General features: G+C 39.1%; 1 protein-coding gene across 3 annotated transcripts in view; it reads right to left on the bottom strand.

Moving 5' to 3' along the window:
• Nucleotides 1–972: 972 nt before the first annotated feature.
• The window catches only part of pkn1a (protein kinase N1a), a 26,617-nt gene continuing 9,559 nt past the window's right edge, over nucleotides 973–18,030 (bottom strand). For 2 of the 3 annotated variants that reach the window (XM_077718126.1, XM_077718125.1), the window contains 22 exons: nucleotides 13,450–13,644; nucleotides 12,424–12,529; nucleotides 12,191–12,339; nucleotides 10,936–11,056; nucleotides 8,347–8,492; nucleotides 7,870–8,083; nucleotides 7,603–7,797; nucleotides 7,309–7,418; nucleotides 7,068–7,211; nucleotides 6,899–6,974; nucleotides 5,943–6,078; nucleotides 5,668–5,752; nucleotides 4,656–4,735; nucleotides 4,398–4,473; nucleotides 4,228–4,319; nucleotides 3,758–3,934; nucleotides 3,598–3,660; nucleotides 3,172–3,248; nucleotides 2,947–3,089; nucleotides 2,768–2,875; nucleotides 2,598–2,678; nucleotides 973–1,885 (listed from right to left, as the gene is read on the bottom strand). In XM_077718126.1, the coding sequence (XP_077574252.1) occupies nucleotides 1,682–1,885; nucleotides 2,598–2,678; nucleotides 2,768–2,875; nucleotides 2,947–3,089; nucleotides 3,172–3,248; nucleotides 3,598–3,660; nucleotides 3,758–3,934; nucleotides 4,228–4,319; nucleotides 4,398–4,473; nucleotides 4,656–4,735; nucleotides 5,668–5,752; nucleotides 5,943–6,078; nucleotides 6,899–6,974; nucleotides 7,068–7,211; nucleotides 7,309–7,418; nucleotides 7,603–7,797; nucleotides 7,870–8,083; nucleotides 8,347–8,492; nucleotides 10,936–11,056; nucleotides 12,191–12,339; nucleotides 12,424–12,529; nucleotides 13,450–13,644 (2,778 nt within the window). In that variant the 3' untranslated portion in view covers nucleotides 973–1,681. Of the gene's footprint in view, nucleotides 1,886–2,597; nucleotides 2,679–2,767; nucleotides 2,876–2,946; nucleotides 3,090–3,171; nucleotides 3,249–3,597; nucleotides 3,661–3,757; nucleotides 3,935–4,227; nucleotides 4,320–4,397; nucleotides 4,474–4,655; nucleotides 4,736–5,667; nucleotides 5,753–5,942; nucleotides 6,079–6,898; nucleotides 6,975–7,067; nucleotides 7,212–7,308; nucleotides 7,419–7,602; nucleotides 7,798–7,869; nucleotides 8,084–8,346; nucleotides 8,493–10,935; nucleotides 11,057–12,190; nucleotides 12,340–12,423; nucleotides 12,530–13,449; nucleotides 13,645–14,668; nucleotides 14,835–18,030 lie in introns of those variants that run through there. The other variant, XM_077718124.1, reaches the window with a different exon arrangement.

Below are 18,030 nucleotides of genomic sequence, written 5' to 3'. Positions count from 1 at the left end.
TTCTGAACCACTTTATCATCACTAGGGTCGCGGGGGTGCTGGAGCCTATTCCAGCTGACTTTGTGCCAGAGGCAGGGGACACCATGGTGGCTAGCGAATCGCAGGGCACAAGGAGACAAACAACCATTCATGCTCACACTCATACCTAGTGCCTAATCAGCCTACCATGCATGTTTTTGGAATGTGGGAGGAAACCAGCGTACCCAGAGAAAACCCACACAGGCCCAGAGGAGAACATGCAAACTCCCCACAGGTGGACCGACCTGGACTTAAACCAGGTTCCCCACTGTGTGGCCGACGTGCCAACCACAACAACAAAATAAAAAAATAACAAAAGCATACAATAGGTTGTACATTAAGTCACGAAAACTCAAGCAAATGTGCCAATGTACGGATTAAAAACATGAAGACATTGCACAAAGTGACTGTCTCTGTGGGCAGATACAACAAAAATAAGCAGCCTGAGATCCAGATAGAAATGTGATAACTTAATAGGTTTAGAGTTGTGTTGCTGAAACTTTAGTAACCTGGTGAAAAGAGGTATAATGCCCTAACAGGTAGTGTTTTGGTCCTGGTCGCCGATTCAGAGAAAAACTCATAGAAAGTATACATTTAAGCAGGTGGATAGACCTAGTAGTTAATGATGGTGATATAGTTTTCTGCATAATAATAAGAAAACCACTTTCAACCAAAGGCCCACATCATGCTGATATTGTATAAATTGTCTTCTCATGAGCAACCTATCTTCGAATCACAATTTGATTCCATTGATATTTAGAAAATGACATTGTTAGGAGTGCACTGGAATTGGATGTTGCAATATTTCCTTTCTTAGGAAACAGAACAATGTCCTCATTTGTGTTGTGAAAATGGCCACCCTATGTTCAATATGAGTCATAGAGAAACATGCACCTGTTCAAATTCCCCAAGATACTCAAGCAAAAAAGGACCAAAGAGTAGATAAGGCATTAGTAAGAGTTCACATATATTTTTAATGACACCAACAGAGATGGTGCTTGGATATTTGTGCCACGTTCTACTTTTTCTTGGCATTTTATTACAAATATCATTTCCCAAGTGAATCCAATTTAAAAACCTGTTTGAGGGCATTGTATTGGGATTATTGCAACTGTCAAAAAGTTCATGTGCACCATATGCTGCTGTGAAGAAAGTCACCAATGAAAATTCATACAGCATAAATAGAAGACATTGACAGTGTTGACGTCAAGACAGTGGTTGTTTACCCTGTGGAAAAATCCCTGTCGTAGCTTAATGTGAGAATTACTCATTAGTGGATTCACGCTTTTGACAGGTCATATTTTCTCTATTCTTTAAAAATAAAAAATAAAAACAGTGGCAAATATGTTTGCAGCTCATCTGGTCACTATTCCTGTACTATACAAAGACTAGACAACATAAGAAATTTACTGGTCCGTGGTTTGATATGAGTACAAATGTAAGGCATCGTAAATAAGAGGCAGCAAGTCGAATCTTGCGTATTATGTCCCGCTAATAATTTACCCAATTTCCTTCAACCTGTGCCCCTAAAAAGCTCACAGACGGTGGGAAAATGACCGTAACTTCAGTGTCATCCACTTTCATTCACAGTGTTTTAACGGAACAATCATCCTGTGGAAAAGGGGGTGAGTGAGGGCTGTAACCAAACGACATCCCCGCTTCACTAGCAGACGTCTGAGACGTAGTCAAAGTCCAGGAAACTGTCCTGGTCCTTGCGCGTGAGAACGCGGGGCTCTCGGGGAGGCGTCAGGGCCGGCGGCTCAGTGGTAAACTCCTCGTCAAAGTTGCTGACATCTTCCCGGTCACCAATGGAGGGGACGAAGGGAGGCGTCACTTTCCTCTGCAGCAGTGCCTCCCAGTCTATGTTCTAACAAATAAACCCAAAAACAGATTTCTAACCATCCCCATGTATTTTGGATAAATGCACAAGGGATTAAAGATGGAAATGATCCTTCACCTATAATGTTACATATATTCATTAATATGTATTGTCCCTTTATTAAATAATTCAAAGTCAAACTTAATGGGAAGACATTCATGAAAGAAATCAAATTGTGACAACCAACCCTTTTTCCCACTAGAAGATGTGTCAAAGTGGCGGCCCAGGGGCCAAATCTGGCCCGCCACATCATTTTGTGTGGCCCGAGAAAGTAAATCATGAGTACTGACTTTCTGTTTTAGGATCAAATTAAAATGAAGATTATAGATTTCTTGATTTTTGCCTTTTTAAATCAATAAATGTATTTTTTCTGTGTTTTGAGTTCAAAAATCATTTTGTAAAATCTAAAAATATATAAAAATACTTTGTTTTCCACTTTATAATGGAACATAATGATTAAAAGAGATTTTCCTTTACTAAGAAAAAAAGCTCAAATAAACATTGTTTTATATCTATAAAAAATGGAATAGTTAGTGCTTTTGATCCAATTCTTTTAATCCATTTATTAAAAAAAAATCTAAATACATCTAAAATGGTCCGGCCCACATCAAATCGAGTTGACGTTAATGCGGCCCGCAAACCAACCCGAGTCTGACACCCTTGCACTAGTAGGACTTCAAATAGAAGTGAGGTTTCTTACCCTGAAGAATGGCTGCTTCTTCACCTCTTCGGCATCCTTCTCACCAGAGCCTAATCGCCTCTCTGGGTTTCGCCTTAGCAGCTGCTCGTGTTCACACACAACAGAGAGGACATATATGTCAGAAACGTGCAGGCTTGTCACTGGGCGGTGTACATTTAGCAAATACTTGCCCGTCTCATGATACCAATGGCTTCGGTCGAAAGGAAGCGCGGGTAGCGGACTTCGTCATTTACAATGCTGTCAAACACTTCTTCTTCGTCATCCCCTGGGAAAGGAGACTACAGACAGACAAAAGACGCTCATAAGTTCTGACGTGATTTAGTTTTATATGATTGTGTGTCGTTCTTACCTCTCCTACTAACATCTCATATATGAGGACTCCAAGTCCCCACCAATCTACTGCTCTAGTGTAGGATGTATCCGTCAGGACCTCGGGGGCCAAAAACTCTGGCGTCCCACAAAAAGTGCTGGTGCGGTCCCCGTAACCCATTCCTAGGTGATAAAACCAAATTGAGGATCATATGGCCTATAGTCAATGTGGCTACCAATCTGTCAGTAACCAATCAACATGCACCTTCTTTACATAATCCAAAATCGGCGATCTTCACGTAGCCGTCGGTGTCCAGGAGGAGGTTGTCCAGCTTCAGATCTCTACAACAGAACATCTGTGGTCAATCTCCGATTCTCAAAAATTTGACAGCAAATAAAATCTTTAAATTATTTGGCTTTCTAAGTATCAAAAATACTTTAATAGTGTACTTAGGTGACTAATTTTGACTACGAGACGCTGGCAGCAAAAAAATCGCTGCCAACTGTCCCAAGTCCAAATGCATTGGATGTCTAGTGTCATCTCTGGCAGGGAATGAGTTAAAATACATTACATCCAAAATGTTCCCCAAAAAAAGGCTACGTTACTTTTATAAGCCACAGTTAGAGCATTAACACTGCACCTTTAAATACCTACAATTTCAATCTGCAATTATTCAGTGTTTCTATTCACCTGTACACAATCTTGTGCTCATGCAAAAATTGTAGTCCAAGAACGACACAAGCAGCATAAAACCTGAAATTTGACAAAACAGAATGGTCACCAAACCCCCACCAACACGACAACAACAAAAAAAGTCATAATGCTTTCATGACAAAATTTCAAGACATACACAGCCCGTGTCTCGGTGAAGACGTCGGTGTGGATGTGCATCATCAGATCACCTCCTGCCGTGTATTCCATGACAAAACACACATGCTCTGGCGTCTGGAAGCAGGCAAATAGGTTGACCAGGAAGGGGTGGTGCGACATGTTGACCGCCTCAAAGATGCGCTTCTCGCACATCAGACTTGATCAAGAGTAGAGTAAAAAAAAGATGGAGATGGGAGGAGATATGTTAGAAAGAGTAAAGGGAATCTATGAATGAATGCTTCAACAAATTAACTTTGTAAGGACAGGTATCACTGTATTATGGAATTATGACCATTAACAGCCTGGATACGAATTATTCAACAAATTAACTTTGTAAGTAGAGGTATCACTATTATGGAATTATGACCATTAACAGCCTGGATAGGAATTATTCCTTATCTTGAGTATTAATAAAAACAGTAAAATGTGAGGATACAGTGAAATACACACCTTTCAACTTCATCACGTGCTATGATGTCACCTTTCTTCAGTGCCTTAATGGCGAACATTGTGCCTGTCTTCTTGAACTCAGACAACAGCACCTTGAGAGAGATATGCACAATGTCATTGAAAAAATGGCTGGGATAAGGTCAGTTGAGGGTCTAGTTAATAAAGAGTACCTTCCCAAAATGTCCTCGTCCCAACACGGCTATCAGCCTAAAGTCTTGTAGAGACAGAGGACCTTTTCTCTGTTTACTGGAGACAAAATGGAATAATTGTGGACAAAATAGTAATACGTAAAAAATGCTTCAGATGATGTATTACGCGACATCATTGCATATACTTAATAAAGTTAGCTAGTGTATCAAAAGAAGTAGTAACCAATAAATGTTCCTGACGGTATTTTGTATAACGTATTATGGCATGCGATTCTGTACCTGTTGACAGATGGGGATTGGACAGGACACTCGGGGGTGAGTTCTGGGGGGGTAAAGGGCTCAATGATTGGCGGTCGGTCCTGGCAAGGAATGTGAGAGGAATGAAGGAGAAGATGACGACGCAGGCAGCCATAAAAAGACAAAGAAACACAATGTCATGGCGTGCAACACACAAACATGGAATATTGGGGTTCTTTAAGGTAGGGTTGGGACACTGTTTTTCAAAAATGTGTTAGCATACCTGAGCAAAATCCATTTCAACAGTAAGTGTTGCACTAAACATGACAGTGGAAGCGGTGGTGGTGTCATTTTTTGACAGCAGACTAGTTTTGCTGGTGACAATTCGTAGAGACAATTGGTCACGCTATATTTTGTCTATGTTCTGATCATTCAGTTTTGCAGTTTTAAATTATCAATTGACACAGTTGCAGGCTAATCTCTAATTTCTAAAAGTGAGGCCTTGAATTTGATCCTCCATTAACACTTACATGCAAGAATTAGGTTTTTCTTAAATGGGCAATGGTCTCAAACTTGGGGCGTAAGAACCAACTGTGGCCTGCAGGACACTATTTTTGCAGCCCCCATTTGAAATACAATTGTAGTATATGGGGAAAAATGTAAATAGTAAATAATTGTAGATAAAATATAACTAAAGGATCCCAAATAATCAATTATGTAAAAAGAAACAAATGAAAAACAATGAAGCCCATTAACACTAATAAAAAAAGATATATAATATTATAAAATAATAAATAAAAACTAGTTACAGTAACATGGGAAAAAATGAAGATGACAAATTAGGAAAGTGTGCCATGTGTATGTATTTTCTTCTGGGAATTTTACAGTTTTATTGTGACTTCATATAACCTGAACTAATGATAACTTTTGAATAGATGTCCAATGTAGTGACCCATGATGCTGAAATGGTTAAGTCAGTGATTGAAATAATTAGATTGTGCGAAAACTCTTTGCACCACCCACACATCTCCCTCCATCTGTCTGTCTGTCTCACCGGTGTGTGCACTTCGGCATCTCGCTTGTAATCGCCCCTTATTGGCGAATCGCTATCCAGACTTAGCTTCTCCACGGAGATCTCCCTGAAATCGCCGCACAAGACAAAGGAGAGTAACACGCGGAGGGACAGCAGCGGAAGATGCGTGAAAGACAAAAACAAGAGGTTGGTTAACGTGGGAGCTAAACCGTCCATCAAAAAGATGAACGCTTCGAGGGTTGCTGATGAGTGGAGGACACATGCCAGAGGACACATGCCAGTGCTAAATGCCTCACCCAGTATTGAGTGCCAGGTTATGTGCGCTGGGGCTGTAGGTCCCAGAGTTGTTGACGGTGGGGATGGCATTTCGCAGAAGCCTGACCCACGTGCCGATGTCCACATTCATTTGCCGAGCTCGAAGGAACGCTTTCCCTGGTTAAACAGAAAAGATGCACATGCCACTAATAAATATTTAAAGTTTTAATGATATAAATGAATTAGGAGTAAAATAATACCAGCATTCTGAAGGGGCAAACAAACACTCCAAGTGTACCGAGCGAATATATAATTAAATTTAACTGGTTATATATACTACACAATACTGTACTAGTAGTTGCATGTCTTGCTCACATTTCTGAGGTTCATGGTTTGAATCTCAACGCTGGCCAATCAGTATGAATTTTGTTAATTTTATGGATAACTAAGGTCTCAATTTTCAATTTTAAGAGATGCAAAGAGACCCCGCCCTACTAGGGAGTCATCCATGCATTTTTGCTTTATGGAATGCAGTACAAATCAATGAAGGAAGTGCCCATTAAAATGCAGAATAACCAGTGTCGGAGATCAGATGTTTGCCTCAGGCCAGTGTGGGTTTTCTCCGGGTACTCCGGTTTCCTCCCACATTCCAAAAACATGCATGGTAGGCTGATTGAACATTCTAAATTGCCCGCAGCTATGAGTGTGAGTGTGAATGGTTGTCAGTCTCTTTGTGCCCTGTGATTGGCTGGCCACCAATTCAGGATGTCCCCTGCCCAGTGCCCATAGTGGGCTGGAATAGGTTCCAGCACCCCCTGCAAGCCTTGAAAGGATAAGCGGCAAAGAAAATGAAAAAATGAATATTAACTACAACCACCAGAGGCTGCTAATAGCAACATCAAATTGGAAAATGAAGGATGATAGCATTTGCAAATATCACACCCACCCAAACTATTAAATTCATTGAAACGAGGAACTAAACAATATATGTCAAAACCTTGCTGCTTGGAGAAGACCTTCTTTTGTCTTTGGAGGCGAGGAGCTCTCTCAATAACTGGGTTGAAGAATGTCACCTAGAAGTAAAAAGACAGGCAAGTGTTTGTTGTCATATCAGTGTACATCTAGCCCTTATTGAAGAAAACAATTCTCCGTTGTGAATTTAGTACTTCAGCCAGCAGCAGGCCTTGAGGTTCCAGCTCCAGTTGAACTGTGTGCTTTTGATTGTCCAAGAACTCTTCTAACTTCAAGTACTTCACAGCACACAGTGAGCGGTAGTCTTTCCAGTACACTGCAATCTCCATTTCCCTTGACTACACCAAGCATAGACAGTTTTTGGTTAAAAAAAACATGATAGTTCCAATATTATAAATATTGTTATAATTATATCAATGATTTGCTTTGACCAACCCGCTCCAGCTCCACAGTGAAGGTCTGGTCCCACGCCTGCTCCCCAACAGTCTTCCAGGCAGTCTGGCCCACCACAGTGTTATCCAGCTTGAGCACAGTGCTCACCTCAGCTATATGTACACAAACAATATACTATATTTATTAGACATATGTCCCAATCCAATACTCACTTTGAAGTGCGCCTTATCGTCGTGGAAATATGTTCTTTTTTTCACGTTATTACTTGGTTTACAGAATTTCACAGATCTCACAGGTTAAGACTAAACCTGATGTAAACAACTATATTGAACGTACATGAGAGCTCCTCCGTCTTGCTTGGCGTTTTCCCGCTGACTGAACCACTCCGACCATAGAGGCCCTTGTTGCCCCTCATGAAGTACCGTGTGTCACCGGGGCTGTAACACGGCAGCATGACAGCAGTTCCCTTATTGCGCCCTGGGACTACCTCCAACAATCCCACACAGCCTAGCAACTGCACCTGCAAGGTACCTGAGCACACCATCCAACTCATTTTAAAGATTTCTGTCTTGATGGGATTAAGTCTGGTTTGTAAGTTTATACCAGTGAGAGGTGATGGCTTGTTGAGGGTGCTGTACTGGTTGTGTACATAGGGGGCGCCATGGCGAGAGCTGAAGGCTGGTGAGGACGACAACACCATCTCCTCTTTGATGACATTGGCCTTGGGGTGGTCCTCGGGTAGCTCGGCCAGGCGGTGGTCCAGAGAATCCCTCAGCAGGTCCAAGCGCTGAGATGCTTCACTCAGTCGGGATTGTGCCTACGCACAGAAGAAAGGATCCAAGCAACTTTAAAAGTCATGTTTGGAGAATATCAAGGCAAATTTGATATTGATCACTATTGACAGCATTATGGGGAAGACACAGAAGGCTTCCACGTTCATTTACTTTTCTAAGGAACTGACACAAAGAGGCGTAAATCCTCTACCCTCTCGCGTCACGCGGCAAATAGTGCATGTGAAATTTTGTGCATGTGTACACAGACCAGCAATGTGATGTATATAAATGTCAATTGCGATCTTACCTCGGAAAGAGCTTTCTTATCCTGAACCTTGCTGGCCCCTAGGAGCCGAAGCACGTTTTTGGCCCCTTCAGCAACAGCATGTTCCACTCTGTAGTGATGCCTCAGCTCTTCGATGCGCAACTCCAATCCACACATGTCATGGTTACCTGTGGAAACATTAGAGACTTCAAGTTACAGTTTTAATGCAGTCACTTTTAGCACCGTTCTGCCGTGTTGCAATTAAAGCTGAGAAAACAAAACCAGCACTCTGCTTGTTTGTTAACCGTTCTAAGGAGAAACAGCCCATATTAAAAAAGTGAATATTTCCCATTAAGAGTCTTAAAAAAAGATTTGGAAAAACCTCAAGATCTATAGTTGATGTATTGACTTTTAGAAAGCCTGTCAATTCACTAATTGTGCCATCCCAAATTCCGAATGAAGTGGCCCGAGAATTTAGAAAAATCAAAAAATAACAAATGACTTTGACCCCCTTAACTTAGACCTTGCCTCTCAGGGAGCGCAATAAGCTCCAGGTTGAAGATGAGCAGTGTAAGATATACTAAATGGAGATATACAAACAAACCAAAGCAGTTGACTTTGTCCAGCTGTTGAACATGGATAAGATTATTTGTGAGTGCTTCAAAACACAGTATATTAGGGATAACATAAAAGGGTAGGTGGTGGGGGGCATATGGCTGGTGAGAGTGAAGGTGCTGTTATCTCCTAATAAGGTGTTCTGCCTGAAGCATGGACTCTGCTAGATGACCCCTCCAGGGGGTGTGGTGCCTGGAGACTGTCTGTGTACACTAGACACACAACCCATTCCCCTGTGTGCGTGTGTGCACGCTTTAAATGAGCCAGAATAACTTAAGACTGCCCCTGTGGGAGCATAGTGCGGAAGAAAGATGGGACCAATGACGTCAATAGCTAAAGGCTTACGACTCTGGATAACTAAATTAAGGGACAAAACGTGTTTTGTCCACGAGACAAAAATATATTCTGAAATCATGAGAGAAAAGCTTATTATAAGCTTGTACAAATGACAAAATATGTCTTGTCATGTGGTTCCTTGCCCTTCACCAAATTATGTGTGTCTATTTAGTGTTTGTCTCTTCTCCTAATGATGTGCTGTCGTCATTTAGAAGCTGGCTTTGTATTATGACTATACACTGCAAAAAGGAAGTAGACAACCCCTTGATGAATTTATAATAGAGTTTAGTGTTAACCAGCCACCATTCACTGACATCATGTCTGGCTACACTCGTGATGGGCACTTGGGTGGTACTCAAGTCATTTAAACCCACGTGCTTTAGGTCTATAGCTCGAGTAGAGGATTTTATATATTAGCCAAACGTAAACCAATACTGACACCATACAGTCACTAGGACAAACAGCAGAACTTGACATAATAATAAACGAGCCTCCATTTTCTAACCTTCATATCATTGTCTGATCAAAAAACAAATATGTAACCAATCAGTTTAAAACAGTGAACTGATTTTTTTCAAAAAGTGTTTGAGGCATAAAGGCTAGGAGGTCATTTCATGTCATTGATAACCAACTACACTAAAAATAATGGTAAACAAGCATAAACGTGATAAAGCATGTTATCACGTTTTATGAAGTCCATGCATGTAACAGGATAAACTGTATAATAGTAGTCAGACAAGAATAGCATTTTCCAAGCAAAGATAACACTGCTGCAGATCAAAAACATAAACATAGGATACAAAGCCAGAGCTTACTAAAAGGAATGAAGAAATCCAAGGACCCTTTAAAGATCAGATTTTCCAGACAATTGAACAGCAAGCCATATTTACATAGGCTGGGCTAAAGTTTACTAATTCAAGATTCCATCTGTGCCTTGCATACTAATACATTGGACACTGTGGATACTGTGAGTACACTAATGTCACTGTCAAAAGATGGGAATTGGGTACTTCCGCGTGCATTTGTATCTTGTGCCAGAAAAGAGATCGGAAGGAACACTGTGAGTGACAAAAACATTGGCGACCAACCACACTGGTCATCAACACATTTTTACTTTTTTGATTTTAGCACATAGAAAAACAAATCATCCCATTGTGCAATTGCCATGAATTAGTTACTTGCCATGAATTAGTTACTACTATGTTGAATAAAGTTTAAAGTGGTGATGGACCGATATAGCCTCAATGTACAGTTACAGTAAATTGCAGTTTTTTTCTGAATAGCTAGAGTGACAATCTCTACTGACTTCTGTGGGGTGGGCACGTCAGCACAGACAAACTCCGAAAGCAAAAATAGCTCCAGTAGTATAGATGGACATGGGAAGTTTTGGAAAACCTAAAAATCCTTTTTTTGTCAAACCAGGTACCAAACAATGATTATTTTTTATATTCACTTACTGTAAAATATTTTTATAACGATTCATAGATCAGCCTAGGTCAACCAATCTCATCAAAGTCAATAATTTGGCTTATTTGTCCAATAAGACGGTTAGACGTGGTTTACAGCACTCATCCAAGTCCTTCACAAGAGTTATGGTAATCATCATCATTGTTAAGTTGTTTGTTTGTAATCCTGCAAACTAACAAGCAATCATCCAGAGCAACAGTAAAATGCCCTTACCTTGTGGGTCATCATTGTGCTCAGTGGCCTGGACGGCTTTGCGGATTTGCATGCGGATGATGTCTATTTTGGTTTTACTGTCCTGCAGCATCTGCTGAGCTGTCTGTAGCATCTTTTTATCCTGGTGATACAAATACAAAGACCAAACATTGTCCAACCTTTGAACTAAAGTGTTTTTGCTTCCAGTGAAAGAGATTAAAGGGGTATCAATTAGGCCAAAGTGTGAGGAATCAAGGAGAGAAATTCTATAGCGAATACTGGTTCATTACTATTCCGCTGTTTGAGTCAGCAGCTTGCAAGGCCATGAACCATGAAGGTGACCTTTAGCACAGACCATATAGGTGAGTTGTGAGTGTGTGACCGTATGTGTGTCCAGGCTTTCTGACTTGATTTAAACTACGGGTTAGGCAACTTTTTTTTCCCAGGTCACTGCTTTGGCACTGACATATTTTGTGGGAAGCCAATCAAAAAAAATAATATGAATGTTATAAGCACCATAGTAAAATGGAATGCAGCAATGCTGAGATGGGAGAGAAGGGAGAGTGCTACCATTTGTGCCGATGTCTAATTTTCTGATTGTCTCTGAGTGGGTCACCATACTAAATTTGCCAGCTCTTGCTTTTGCCAGTCAAATGTTGCTGTTTTGCTGGATCACATTGTGAAAGAGGCTAAACAATAATGAGGTAATTGCAGAATACTTTTTAGCTCCAAAGTGCTTTAAAAAAATAAGCCTTCCCTTTTCTGGATTTGTGCCAGACATTTAGCAATGATACTTAATAAATTACCAAAAGCTTGCTTCTCTCATGTTACAGATTAATGATAAAATTATTACCGAATTGTATTATTTATTTGACATTTACAATATTTAGATAAATCATAGTACCGGGGTTGAAAATTGATACTAATGACAGGTTTGTTTAACTCAATCAAGGATAATAGTTTTTTAAAAATAGAAAAAAATGGAAGCAAATTCTGGTGTCAATTATTAATACAATTCACTTCTTTCTTCTAAAGTGTTAAAAAGGGTCATGGTAATAATATTATGTGCATTTTTGTGGTGCAAACTGTATGTTTCTAAGGTGCACTTTAGATATATTATGTATGTAAAAATGTATATATTTGAAAGCATAATTTTCTCTTAGCTTTTATAAAGTACATCTAATCAGAAACTTTAAATTTCAGTATTTTGCACGTGAATTTATTAGATTATATCATTTGGAAGGGTGGAACTTCAATAACTCATGTTTTGAATTACCTTGGTGGAGCCATTGGCATAGATAGGGATCATGTTTTCAACTCCTTGTTTGACTTTGAGCTCAATGTTGAGCTGCCTCTCCAGGGCAGTGATGCGTTCCTTGTGGGCTGAGGTTCTACTCTCTGCCCCAGGAGACTGTGGACACTCATCTGGGAGCAGCAAAATGTTGCAAATGAACAACATTTGCAACCATTGTGGCTTGGCATCTAGTGTTATTTATGATGACACCCTACCTTTGTTCTCATCTCCTCCCTTCACCACAATGTGAGCATCTAGTTCTTGAAGCTGGGCGTGAAGGTTATCCAGCTTGCGATTGGAGCTCCTAAGCTGGCTGTCCACCTGTATAATCCAACCAAGAGTTAGGGAGTTTCTTTGCTTACTACTTTACAACTCTCTGAAACAAATATGTATGGGGAAATACCAGGCCTCCACAGAGTTGTAATCTGCTTTTCTCTGGATTTGAGACAACTATTTATCATCCAAGCAGTGGTAATTACCATATTTCCTCAAACAGTTTGTGGCTCTTGAATAGACTGTGTCAAAAATAGAATGTGCGTCACTCTCTAAATTTGTGGTTCACCATGTCTGCCGCGTATATTTGACATGTGTAACTCGACAGTTTGATACTTAAGTACTGACCCCAAGAGTGAAAAATATAATACCTGCTTTTCCTGTATACTCACTTATGATGATTTGATATTCTGACAGATTTTTTAGTATTTTTTACTTTAATATTGGTATACTTAAGCAATGATATGTATTTAACAATAGAACATCTGATTGAATTTTTGATAGTCGGCTCTTTTGTGAGTCAAAATAGCCTACAATAAAAAAAAAAAGGTTTAATGTGCAAAGCAAGGCAATATGATTACTCAAGTCAACTAAAACAGGCATGTTTTACTTAACTTGAAGTTTGTGAAAAAAATGTGCTAGGAGCTCTGTCAGTAGATGTAGTACTTCACACGTTTTGTCATTAAGGAAAATAGAATGGCAGTGATGTTGGCATTATTAAGTCAAAATCTTCAGCCCTAATAAATGCCATCCCTCTATGCTTTTGAATAAATAAACACTATGAGTCACTGTGGAAATAAAGTCTCTCATTAAAAATTTTCCTGTGGCACCCATGAAGTAAATGTAATAAATTTCCTATTTTTAATTTCAAATAATGTTGGAAATGTGTTTTTTTTTATATTACATTTTTTTTGTACAAAAAATATACTGGTATTGGTGTTCAGGTGAGTGATTGTGTCTTGGCCAACCTGCTGTGCATTCCTCTTGTCTGTGGTGGCTCTGCGCAGGTTCTCGGCTCCTTCTTTAATCTTCAACTCCTTACGAATCTCTCGACGAATCCTCTCTCGCTGCTCGTCCAGGAGCTGCTGCACACTAGAATCCGAGAAGTCTGAGTTCTGGTCCAGACCCAATTGCTCCAGTACCGACAGCCCGCCCGGGTCACTCTGCACAGAGGAAAAAGGGAGATGTCATTGAGGATGCGATCATAAAATAGACTTTGGCCACAGGAGGTGTTGATGGTAAGTTAAACCAGAAAAGGAAAAGATGGTAGGCAGGATATAGCAATGTGTAATGGGAGGAAGGAGATAGAGAGGGAGAGATAATGATGGGGGGTTTTAGAGGAAAAGAATACAAATGAAAAGTCAAGAGAAAAGGAATGCAGATAAGTTAAACCATTTTGTCTGGGTTTGAATGCAAAGTAAAGCTGAAACGGTGTTGTTTGTTTTTCTTCTGGGCTCGCCTGAGAGTGTCATTTAGATTTAAATCTTTCTGATAAAAATGCGTAACCAGAAAATGGCATATTTTTAATGTCGTCGATTGCGTACTGTATTCACCCACCCTCCCAATTGTGCCTTGTTTTGACATTCTAAAAAAACAACAACTGTAGTTTCCATAACCATAGCAGTTTCCACAAAGTTATTAAGTTCAGTTCAGTCCGCTACAACCTGATGTGCTGTGATCTGCTAACTATCAAAATTGTCAATAACAACTAAAAGAGGAAAATATACATACTCGTGAAAAAAAAGGATTTTCCTTGTACGCTTCCCATTATATGATGTGGAAGTAACAATTTTGTTGTCCATTTAACAAACCACAAGTTAAGTAAACAACCATTATGTGAATAAATATGGAATACTATTTATTAACATCATATACTTTATGTTACCAACCAATCATACTCTTAACATTGATACTAATGATAACAGCCTATAGGAGGTGGTCTGTCAAATATTACAGACATCTAAAGAGTGAAATTGAGGCTTCCCTTGTGAATTCACAGCATTTTTAAACATGTCACAAAACAGTTCCTTTCGAACAACTGACTTCTGTTCATGTTTGGTAATTCTGTTTGTAGTGAGACCGCCACACTCCTTCAAGAACACAATGAGCGTTAATCACAGCGAGTCCTAACACTACAAGTCATTACGGGAATTTGCAAAACTAACAAACAAGTTGACCAAACATCACCTCGGAGCTGTCTTCATCCTCCTCGTCACCATGCCAACACATAATTCGCTCAAGTTTGTGATCCAAAGTCTAACAGAACAACAACTCCCTCCTGAGATGTTGCCCAAAGCCCAAATGTGGGCAAAATGTTACTTGTTTGGAAGGGGGAACCCGATAAAAAGAGATAAAGAGAGGGAGAGTTAAGTGAGAGGGGAGGGGTCATGGCTTCTGAAGAGGATATCCGTCCCAACACCAAACGGCTCAGGCCTTTCCTGTTTCCTCTGCAAACTTTGCCGCCGCTGTCAGCGGAGAGAAAAGGGCAATAGACACTCCATACATCAAGAACATTTCCTCCCTGTCTGAGGTTTGGGGAATTATTTTGGAGATACATTTATTGTGCTGAGGTTGCGTATCAAATCATATCAGATGTCCTTTTTTTATTTCTTTGAAAAAATCGTGAGGTCACAACAAGGGAAGGATGTGTTTTCTAAGTATTGAATCGAAGCCAGATGCTAGACTTGCAATGTATGTCATGTTTTTGTTTAATAATAGCAACATGACAAGAGGTCACCATCTTCAAGATTTTTCTTACAGAAAGTTAGACATTTTACATTAGGCTTCCTGATCACGTTTTTTTTCTTCCTCAACTTGATTTTAATTTTCAGTCACCAGTTTTGGAGTATCTGCCAAAAAACATGTCCCGAGGTAAGTACTTGGCAAAGATACATATATATTACTGTAGTTTAGTTATCTTTTCTTTAAATTATAGCCCTCTCCAACAAGTTAGTGGCTTCTGATTCTTGTAACTCTAACAATAAATTCAATATATATATATATATTTTTTTTAACTCTCAATGTTTAGAAAAAAAGTACAAATGCTGTATTTGACGATGTATAAAGGCCTATCATTTTTGTGGAACGTATGCGTTTTTCACATAGTAATCTTAATATATATATATATATATATATATATATATATATATATATATATATATATATATATATATATATATATATATATATATATATATATATATATATATATATATATATATATATATATATATATATATATATATATATATATATATATATATATATATATATATATATATATATATATATATATATATATATATATATATATATATATATATATATATATATATATATATAACATTAAGATATTCCAATCTGAGAGGTGACTAGCACAACAAAACTTAAATATCAATGTATTGTAGGACTATTATAATGATGTCATTTGGCTCTAACATTATATTTTTCGGGAGACACAAATGGCTCCGATTTTATTCATCTTCTGATTGGTTAAATTATGCGTGTCAATAACAATAAACATTTCCATAAGATAAAATATTTAATACTGTTCCAAGTGCATTTACAGTTGAATTTAAGATTTTTTTGGAATAAAAATGTTTCCATTTGTTTCCTCTGCAAGGTAATTAAATCAGTAATTAGATTAAGACTATGCCTTTTACAGAAAAGTGTTAACATGAGCTACACCTGCTGCAATGACGTAATGAGTGACATGGCGTCAGTTCCTTCATCCTCATGGTTGTTGACCTGGTGTCAGCTTACCAATGGGGTGACAGCTCATGCAATGACTCAACCTGTTCTTCCCGTTTATGAACTAGAAGAACTCAACAATACTTGACAGTGTGAACAGTGGGGAATGAGGCCTGTGCCTGAACTGAGGAGATGTGATGGGAAAAATTAAGTTAGTTCCTGTTCACTCTTCAACTTGTAAAAGACCAGAAACATGCCGGTTGTATGAATAGAGCAATCTATAGTGAGTTCCACCCAATTTTGTATTATTATAAAGGGTGTGTTCAGAGTACTCCAAGTACGGTAATCGGATTCAGCGGTAGTCTGCACGATTTGAAAATACATCTGTGCCTGCAAAAAGAGTGGAAGGTACGATTTGTCAAACATTGAGGAGGAAGAAGTCCCTAGTGACATTCATAAAAGCAAAGGTTATACTTCATTGCAGAAAATGTATCGTAAATGCTAATGATGTGCGCATAATTCTTACAGTAAGACAGAATCAAACAGAGGGACAGAATTACAGGGACAGGAAGAGAGGGAGGAGAGATAGATGAGGCCACACTGAGAGGGTCACGGGTTGGAAGCACACAGATGAGACAAATAAGCATAGGGGAGGAAGAGATTAAAAAAAAATAGAGTCAGCTAGGATTGAAATAAATCAAATGTGAGTGGAGCACTCAAGTGTGGCTGAATGCTGTAGTGCTACCATGTTTTGTTGTTGTTTTTTTCAACTTCATAGCTCTTTTGAAACTATAGGTAGATGATATTGGCTCCACACTGGCCTTTAAAAGGTAAACATTTGGCCACTTGATTGTGTGTGGCTTCAAATATAACTTGTATTTGTATTTTTTCCCTTCCTAAAAGACGAGGCGAACTTGTTTCTGAATACTTACTAACTCTATGGCTTTCCCAATGAATAAAGTAGGCAGAAAAAGCTTTTTGTAACCTGAATATTTCATTTGTAGAAGCATTTATAAGGAGAGGTACCATTATATCTGGAATGACTTTTCCTCATGTGTTAGTCATACTACTGGAAGACATTAATGAGTAAGATAGTGTCGAGTTTAATAGTAATTGTTTTGACAGCTCGGGAGTATCTGCTGGGGGATGAAATGCACCACAAAAAGGCAGTGATATCAACTTAAATAGCTGAAAATTGGTTGGTAGAGTTGATTAGCCTGTAGTACCGATTAATTGTCAGCTTGACTTTGTGTCACTTCCCGTGAAAGGAAAAAGAAGTTGCTGCGCAAAGTGAGGTTGAGCAGACACTTTTTACCTTAATCCAAACATTTGGTGCTACATATGAGTATGGCAAGGAAAATGTGTCTGGTCTCTTTTCCATGTTTCTGTGGCGTCACTCGGGAAACATCTGCAGGCATTCCTGAGACTTTTGAGTAGTGATGCCAGCGGTAAAGAAAAACAGGGAAGAATGCTAAATCAGGGAAGTGAAGGAATTTAAAAGAGGAGTGTAATTATAAGGTCAGGCATTTCATGCGTTTACAGCTATAAAAGTTCTTCATTTACAACATTTTAATGTGGGTTCAACTTCTTAAGACTGTTTTATGTGAAGAATGTAGTATTATAGTACTGACTGGGAACTAACCAATGATACTTTATTTTCAAGCAAACAATTTCCCTTGGTTGTTTGCTGTCTTTTTCTTTGCAGGGATAGAATGAAGGCAGCAAAAGAAACATGGAGAAATGACTCTGCACTTCTTCTATGAGATGGCCTGGACATAAAACCAGCCTGGAGAAAAACAATCAAGGGGTAAAAGTAGGGGGAATCCGAAGAAGCCGGAAAAAAGGGTGCTAGAGACACA

This window comes from Stigmatopora nigra, chromosome 6, assembly GCF_051989575.1.
Source record: "Stigmatopora nigra isolate UIUO_SnigA chromosome 6, RoL_Snig_1.1, whole genome shotgun sequence".
Classification (NCBI taxonomy): Eukaryota; Metazoa; Chordata; class Actinopteri; order Syngnathiformes; family Syngnathidae; genus Stigmatopora; species Stigmatopora nigra.
This window is presented reverse-complemented; position numbering and strand designations above follow the sequence as displayed.